This window comes from Teleopsis dalmanni, unplaced genomic scaffold (genome assembly GCF_002237135.1).
Source record: "Teleopsis dalmanni isolate 2A unplaced genomic scaffold, ASM223713v2 unscaffolded_contig_2048, whole genome shotgun sequence".
Classification (NCBI taxonomy): domain Eukaryota; kingdom Metazoa; phylum Arthropoda; class Insecta; order Diptera; family Diopsidae; genus Teleopsis; species Teleopsis dalmanni.
In genome coordinates this window covers 1-7806 of record NW_024033430.1, presented here as the reverse complement: position 1 = coordinate 7806, position 7806 = coordinate 1, and the positions used below count along the sequence as shown (strand labels likewise).

Genomic DNA, 7806 nt, shown 5'->3' with positions numbered 1-7806 from the left:
TAACAGAGTGGTCGTTATTATCAAAATAGTAACTGTCGACAGGAGACCAGGAAAACTGTCTCCTAATAAGTGAAGTTTAATTTAAAAAAAAAAACGATTTGAAGTTTCAATATATATACTGTTTAACAGAACGTCATCATCCCTATCCAAACACAAAAAGATGTTAGTTTATAAGCAACTTCTCAAACTTCTGTTGCACTTCAGGGTTTCACTCTGGACATGCAATAATTAGAATAGAAAAAATAGAGCACAATTATTTCGAAGTAAAGTACTTATAGATTTGTTGAAAGCAACTTACTAAGTTATAGGAACATACATAGGCATCAACATTCCATCATCCGAGATATAAATAAGACCTCCAAGTCACATATGATTTGCATCTTAAATATCGAAACTTCCGCACCTCCTAAACCTCTAAAATTGCTTGAGGTTTTGAGGTTAAAGACGCCAAAGCCGATGTAATAAACATTGTGTAAATACATTATATCCGATGATAAACTATAAATGAATGAACTAGAATACACATTATTATTTCTTAAGAAATTTTAATTTATAGAATCACTTTAAATCCATGACGAAAGTCAATAGATTTTAAAGTCTATTGACAATATTTTAAATAATAATAATAACATAATAATGCAATAATTTCAGTGCACATTTTATTTGAAATTTATATAGAAATTACAAATTTTTTATATCTGTTATTAATTAAAATTAAAAATATCAAACATCTTTTTTTTTGTGTAAGTTTAGTTGTGAATTAAAAAAAAATGTGATGTTTAACTATTTAATTTGCGATATATCAATCCGAATCCATATAATCCGATTCGCGATCAAACTCTTTTTCCATTTCAATTGCGACTTCTTGGAAGGCACTGTTCTTAATGCTTGCACTAGTACAAGGCATATCTAAAGAATACGGCAATATTTCCAAACTTTTGGGTGGTTTATTAGTTGCAGTTTTTTCTGGTGTCTTTGAACAAGGCTTTTCATGATCCAATTTCATTGCCCGAAATATTTCACACATTTTATAGTGTTCTTTTTCTTCTTCTTTCTCTTCTTTCTCTTCTTCCGATGACTGATATTTTAATTTACGTGATTGTTTAGTTTCTACTGAATTGATCCATTTTAAAATCATATGACGTGGTAAATCTATTAGCATTGTGTTTTTATTTCTACCCGCGTACATTTTGATATTCATTACGTTTTTATTTATTAATGTCATTATCAACTGAAATATGTTTAAATTGTATATCGAAAATAAAATAAATTAATTATCATAACAAATTTACCTGTTCTTTTACACCAAAAACAACAGGTTTTTTAGCATTCTCGGTCCAATTAGGATTTCTAATTAACTTAAAATCCATAGGAAATATTTCTCCTTCCTTTTTACGTTGTATGTAGTCAGCATTGTCTGGTGCTGGACGACCGTAAAGATCTCTGAAAAACTTGTTACTTTCCGAATGATTTTTGCATACTTGTAGAAATCCACCGTGAGTAGGGACCTTGTTACATGTCTTTTTATTGTATGTCATAAACATTTGATTATATTGGATGCGCGACTCCCATTTTTCCAATATCAATCCACCTAACTTACTCAGAGTTTCACTCAATTCCATTGACACATTATTTACCTGTTCAAAAAATTCCATTTTCTCGTCAATAGAACTGGTATAAATTTCGACTTCTTTATCTATCATTTTCTTCGCCGGTTCTATACAATTTTGATGCATTACTTTAACCAGGTTGTCAGACTCAGCTTTTAAAGCCGCCATTTCCAAACGATGGGCAATTGTCTTAAGATACAACCACCCTTCGTCAACAATTTCTTCAGTATCACTCGATGGCTCATTACCAGAGCCACGTGCTGAATTATCTTCGCTATTTTCCATCATTAAAAGCAAAACCACGTTCTTTTAACAAACTACCGTTCACTTTTAGCGCGGATATAATTTCACATTGGATCAAGGTGGCGTCGATCTCATTTTGCATATCTCATTTTCCAAGATTAGACCAACGATCAATTTTTAACACAAGTGTAATATAAAATATAATATTTTATTCTTGTTTCAACCTATAAGTTTATTCTCTGCGTTTTTATTTCAAATTTATTTCCTTAATTGTTGGTTATTATATCATGGAATATAATAGAAATATTAAAGAAAAATGAATATTAAAAATTTAATATTTTTATATATTAAAATACTGTAAAGAAAATACACTTAAAATAATAAAGTATTTGAAAAAATTTATTAAAATAAAGAATTTAACATTCACCCCTTAGCCGATTTGTAGAAATGGAATTAAAAAATTTTATGACGCGATACAAATTTTGGAGAAAAAATCAATGGATGCAATTTACTATTAATCTAAGCTGTTCACTGTTCATACTAAGTGTGATGAAGACATTCTTTATGTCAACGGATTATGTCCAAGACAGAAATATTAAAACTGACAGGCACATTAAATGGTGTAAAGCTGTCATATTTCAGGACATGAATTAAATTGTTTTAATTTAATTTAACCGATTTAATTATAGTTAGTGCATATACAGAATTACAAACTAGGATGAATAGTTATATATTTTGTGATTTGAAAAATTAAATTGGTTTTTTACATTTTTCACTAATACCTCCAATAATGTTTGAGGAAAGAAAACACGATATGTACACGAATATTCAAAGATTTAATATAATTATCCAGAATATCGCATTGGAAGTTATTACATACACCGCGTCAAAAGTCTTTTTGAAATCAGTCAACGTGTAGATCAGTCAACGAGAGTGTGTGCCAATTTACACCAAATGCCAGATTGGACATGTAATAGGTACTCGGTTACACAATGAATGTGATGCAATGCAATGTAATATTTATTTTATGCTAGAGATCCGACAGACTTCGTTCTGTCAAACAGATTTGGAATGTGGTAGTCTTTTGTACCTACCTATTTTATAGTCGGGGTAAAAAAAAATATTGTGAACAGAACAGTCACCCTGGTGTGTGGGGTTCAGCTCGGGTGACCAAAGTATCTTCTCTTCCAAGAACTTTGGCCACCCTTCTGGGATCCACTAAAAAACCCTGACTGGGATGTCTGCCAGAGGGTTTTAAGCTAAAAGACGAACTTAAGGTTCAAACCTGATTAGAAAATAGTCTAAAGGGACAGTGGAAACCTAAAGGTGACAAATATATAAAAAGTGGGTGACTCGCTTAGATATTTGAGATAATGATCTGCAAAGGCAGTCATGGGGATTTAATAAACATACCTACAATAATCAACAACTTATTACAACACACAAACTCATCTATTTTGTTTATGTTCTTGTCTTCTTATATGTAAAAATTAATCGAAAAATTTGTTGGTAAGCGCATAACTCAACAACGCCTGGACCAATTTGGAATTAGCAATAATTCGATTTTTTTTCTCGCCGTAAAAACCATCCTTGGACTTCAACGAATATTTAAAAAAAAGAATTGATCAAATTGGTCCAGGCGTTGTTCAGTTATACGCTTACCAACACATTTTTCGATTCATTTTTATATATAAGATACAGTTTCAAACTCTGTATATTTTGATTTATGTACACACATTGTTAAGCAAACTTATTTCATTTCATTTCAATTCTCTGTGTCTTTGTGTCTTTAATACATTTTGTATGGAATTAAAAAAATAACTACCCTGTATGAAAAATGCATTTTGTATTCCCATTTTAAAAATATTCGGCAGGCCAGTGCGAGTTATTCATGATTTTTATTTTTATAACGCAACAATAACAGTTATTTGTGCGTTTTAAAATAAAAAGCAGATTGTAAGAGTTATTTCTGTACGAAAAAATAAAAGTTACGGAAAATAATTGATTTTCATAAATATAATATAAAGCAAATTTAATTGTTATTTTTTGAGTTTTATTTTAAAATGTAAATGATAAGAGCTATAAGGTGATTTTTTTTTAAGATAACTGTTACGGTCCCTGCAAATACCCACTAAAAAGTTGAATATTCGATCGCCGTTTAATCTGCCATTCACCACGAATTCATAAATTTCTATTCTTAAATAAAGATAAAATAAGAGCCTAAAGCACTTTCGCAAGAAGTCATTAATATTATATATAAATTAAACGTATGTACAGATGCATAGAGAATAAACCATAATAGTTAATTGTGTCAAATAAAAATCATGTTCCTTTCTATTACGGACATGTTATATAGAGTGTCATGGGTTCGTAATGAGCAAAATTGTTGTTGTTTTCGATTCAACTCATAAAATTGAGAGTGAGAGAAAAAACAATAAATCGTTTTCAATTTGGTGATGAGAGTCGAGGCTAACTGTGCCTCGTCACTTAGCTAAAGTAGGGTTATCCAGTCAACATTTGTGTCTTTTAGAAGCAAATGATCACAATTTCTGTGACACTTTACATGACATGCATTTTTGTCAAAACCCGAAATAGATAATTTTAACAAGCCCATAGCATTCTATCTAACATGGCCCATATAGTAAGTTGAATTTTGACAAATAAGTTGCAAAAGCTATTTTAGAGCTATTATTGATTTTCGATGGCGTTAGGCATCTATATAGAAATACATATAACTTGTTAATGATCTTGTAGAACTGAAATTAATCTTAATCTGCTACTCCAAACCATCACTTCATATGTAAGTAACATCTAACAGTTGATATATTAGTAATATATAACAGTTAATATATTAGTAACATCTTGTGTCTACACTTACGTACACTAAAACTATAATTGAACAAATAAAAAGTTTGTATTAAAATTTGCAAACCTTAAATGTGTTCTTCTTCATCAAAGCCGCTATACAACATTCCACGGAACTTCGAGAAATATTCTCCAATTTTTATATTTTTTTGGCACCATTCTCTGTATAATGTATATCGTTTTCCACATCCTTCTAACTGTTTTTGATGTTCTTGGCTCCAATATTAGTCGTCTAAGTTTAAAGAAAAATTCTACCAGACTGCGTTTTAAAATTTTCCAGTGTTGTTATTCTTGAAACAAATTGACGGCAATAGATTTTTGCTATAAAGCCACTAACTGCTCTCTTCATAATCCAATACGACCGTTTGCTGGCTTACTATCTTCCCCTACAATATAATTGATTTGTGGACCATATTGTGGATTTAGAATTAAGTTTTAGTTATAGAGTTTTGATCGATTCCTTGTTCCTCAAAATTTAGTCGCTATGCGTTTGTTGTTTTTGAGACGCAAATGCATATTTCATTATATATTTCTCCGCACTGACGACAAGTCTAGATATCAACATAATTATATGCTTCAACTTATGCACCACAATTATAAGACTCGTTATCACCTTTAATCTCCTAGTCATATTTCACCACATGCATTGGAATTAATGCCGTTTTTCGGCATTAATTCTGATTGCCTCAACACTTTAAAGCTATATTTCTATATTCAAGTCTAGTACTTTGTTATTTCCGCATACATATATATTAAGAATTTGCACCGTCAAGCTAGCGATATATTCCAATTTTCTACGTGTTACCCAATATTTGAGATATCTCTATGTAGCTTAATATTCTAACCAATTTAGCCGACAATATTAACACTCTATGGATCATAACAGAGTGGTCGTTATTATCAAAATAGTAACTGTCGACAGGAGACCAGGAAAACTGTCTCCTAATAAGTGAAGTTTAATTTAAAAAAAAAAACGATTTGAAGTTTCAATATATATACTGTTTAACAGAACGTCATCATCCCTATCCAAACACAAAAAGATGTTAGTTTATAAGCAACTTCTCAAACTTCTGTTGCACTTCAGGGTTTCACTCTGGACATGCAATAATTAGAATAGAAAAAATAGAGCACAATTATTTCGAAGTAAAGTACTTATAGATTTGTTGAAAGCAACTTACTAAGTTATAGGAACATACATAGGCATCAACATTCCATCATCCGAGATATAAATAAGACCTCCAAGTCACATATGATTTGCATCTTAAATATCGAAACTTCCGCACCTCCTAAACCTCTAAAATTGCTTGAGGTTTTGAGGTTAAAGACGCCAAAGCCGATGTAATAAACATTGTGTAAATACATTATATCCGATGATAAACTATAAATGAATGAACTAGAATACACATTATTATTTCTTAAGAAATTTTAATTTATAGAATCACTTTAAATCCATGACGAAAGTCAATAGATTTTAAAGTCTATTGACAATATTTTAAATAATAATAATAACATAATAATGCAATAATTTCAGTGCACATTTTATTTGAAATTTATATAGAAATTACAAATTTTTTATATCTGTTATTAATTAAAATTAAAAATATCAAACATCTTTTTTTTTGTGTAAGTTTAGTTGTGAATTAAAAAAAAATGTGATGTTTAACTATTTAATTTGCGATATATCAATCCGAATCCATATAATCCGATTCGCGATCAAACTCTTTTTCCATTTCAATTGCGACTTCTTGGAAGGCACTGTTCTTAATGCTTGCACTAGTACAAGGCATATCTAAAGAATACGGCAATATTTCCAAACTTTTGGGTGGTTTATTAGTTGCAGTTTTTTCTGGTGTCTTTGAACAAGGCTTTTCATGATCCAATTTCATTGCCCGAAATATTTCACACATTTTATAGTGTTCTTTTTCTTCTTCTTTCTCTTCTTTCTCTTCTTCCGATGACTGATATTTTAATTTACGTGATTGTTTAGTTTCTACTGAATTGATCCATTTTAAAATCATATGACGTGGTAAATCTATTAGCATTGTGTTTTTATTTCTACCCGCGTACATTTTGATATTCATTACGTTTTTATTTATTAATGTCATTATCAACTGAAATATGTTTAAATTGTATATCGAAAATAAAATAAATTAATTATCATAACAAATTTACCTGTTCTTTTACACCAAAAACAACAGGTTTTTTAGCATTCTCGGTCCAATTAGGATTTCTAATTAACTTAAAATCCATAGGAAATATTTCTCCTTCCTTTTTACGTTGTATGTAGTCAGCATTGTCTGGAGCTGGACGACCGTAAAGATCTCTGAAAAACTTGTTACTTTCCGAATGATTTTTGCATACTTGTAGAAATCCACCGTGAGTAGGAACCTTGTTACATGTCTTTTTATTGTATGTCATAAACATTTGATTATATTGGATGCGCGACTCCCATTTTTCCAATATCAATCCACCTAACTTACTCAGAGTTTCACTCAATTCCATTGACACATTATTTACCTGTTCAAAAAATTCCATTTTCTCGTCAATAGAACTGGTATAAATTTCGACTTCTTTATCTATCATTTTCTTCGCCGGTTCTATACAATTTTGATGCATTACTTTAACCAGGTTGTCAGACTCAGCTTTTAAAGCCGCCATTTCCAAACGATGGGCAATTGTCTTAAGATACAACCACCCTTCGTCAACAATTTCTTCAGTATCACTCGATGGCTCATTACCAGAGCCACGTGCTGAATTATCTTCGCTATTTTCCATCATTAAAAGCAAAACCACGTTCTTTTAACAAACTACCGTTCACTTTTAGCGCGGATATAATTTCACATTGGATCAAGGTGGCGTCGATCTCATTTTGCATATCTCATTTTCCAAGATTAGACCAACGATCAATTTTTAACACAAGTGTAATATAAAATATAATATTTTATTCTTGTTTCAACCTATAAGTTTATTCTCTGCGTTTTTATTTCAAATTTATTTCCTTAATTGTTGGTTATTATATCATGGAATATAATAGAAATATTAAAGAAAAATGAATATTAAAAATTTAATATTTTTATATATTAAAATA

The 7806-nt window shown here is 30.3% G+C and overlaps 2 protein-coding genes across 2 annotated transcripts; both read right to left on the bottom strand.

Annotated features, from left to right (window-relative positions):
* Nucleotides 1–753: 753 nt before the first annotated feature.
* LOC119664494 lies at nt 754–1973 on the bottom strand. Its single transcript, XM_038073968.1, has 2 exons — nt 1293–1973; nt 754–1231 (listed from the first exon to the last, which is right to left on the bottom strand). The coding sequence occupies exons 1-2, from the start codon at nt 1896–1898 to the stop codon at nt 803–805; spliced, it is 1035 nt and encodes a 344-aa protein (XP_037929896.1). The 5' UTR covers nt 1899–1973; the 3' UTR covers nt 754–802.
* A 4378-nt stretch (nt 1974–6351) lies between these two features.
* LOC119664495 lies at nt 6352–7571 on the bottom strand. Its single transcript, XM_038073969.1, has 2 exons — nt 6891–7571; nt 6352–6829 (listed from the first exon to the last, which is right to left on the bottom strand). Exons 1-2 carry the CDS (start codon nt 7494–7496, stop codon nt 6401–6403), a joined length of 1035 nt encoding a protein of 344 aa, XP_037929897.1. The 5' UTR covers nt 7497–7571; the 3' UTR covers nt 6352–6400.
* Between the last annotated feature and the right edge of the window lie 235 nt (nt 7572–7806).

Bases quoted from the DNA above. Each gene is read 5' to 3' on its own strand.
- LOC119664494 (XM_038073968.1), bottom strand. From the start codon at position 1,898: ATGATGGAAAATAGCGAAGATAATTCAGCACGTGGCTCTGGTAATGAG. The intron at 1,232-1,292 runs GTAAATTTGTTA...AACATATTTCAG, and splicing joins TTTTTGGTGTAAAAGAACAG to TTGATAATGACATTAATAAA.
- LOC119664495 (XM_038073969.1), bottom strand. From the start codon at position 7,496: ATGATGGAAAATAGCGAAGATAATTCAGCACGTGGCTCTGGTAATGAG. The intron at 6,830-6,890 runs GTAAATTTGTTA...AACATATTTCAG, and splicing joins TTTTTGGTGTAAAAGAACAG to TTGATAATGACATTAATAAA.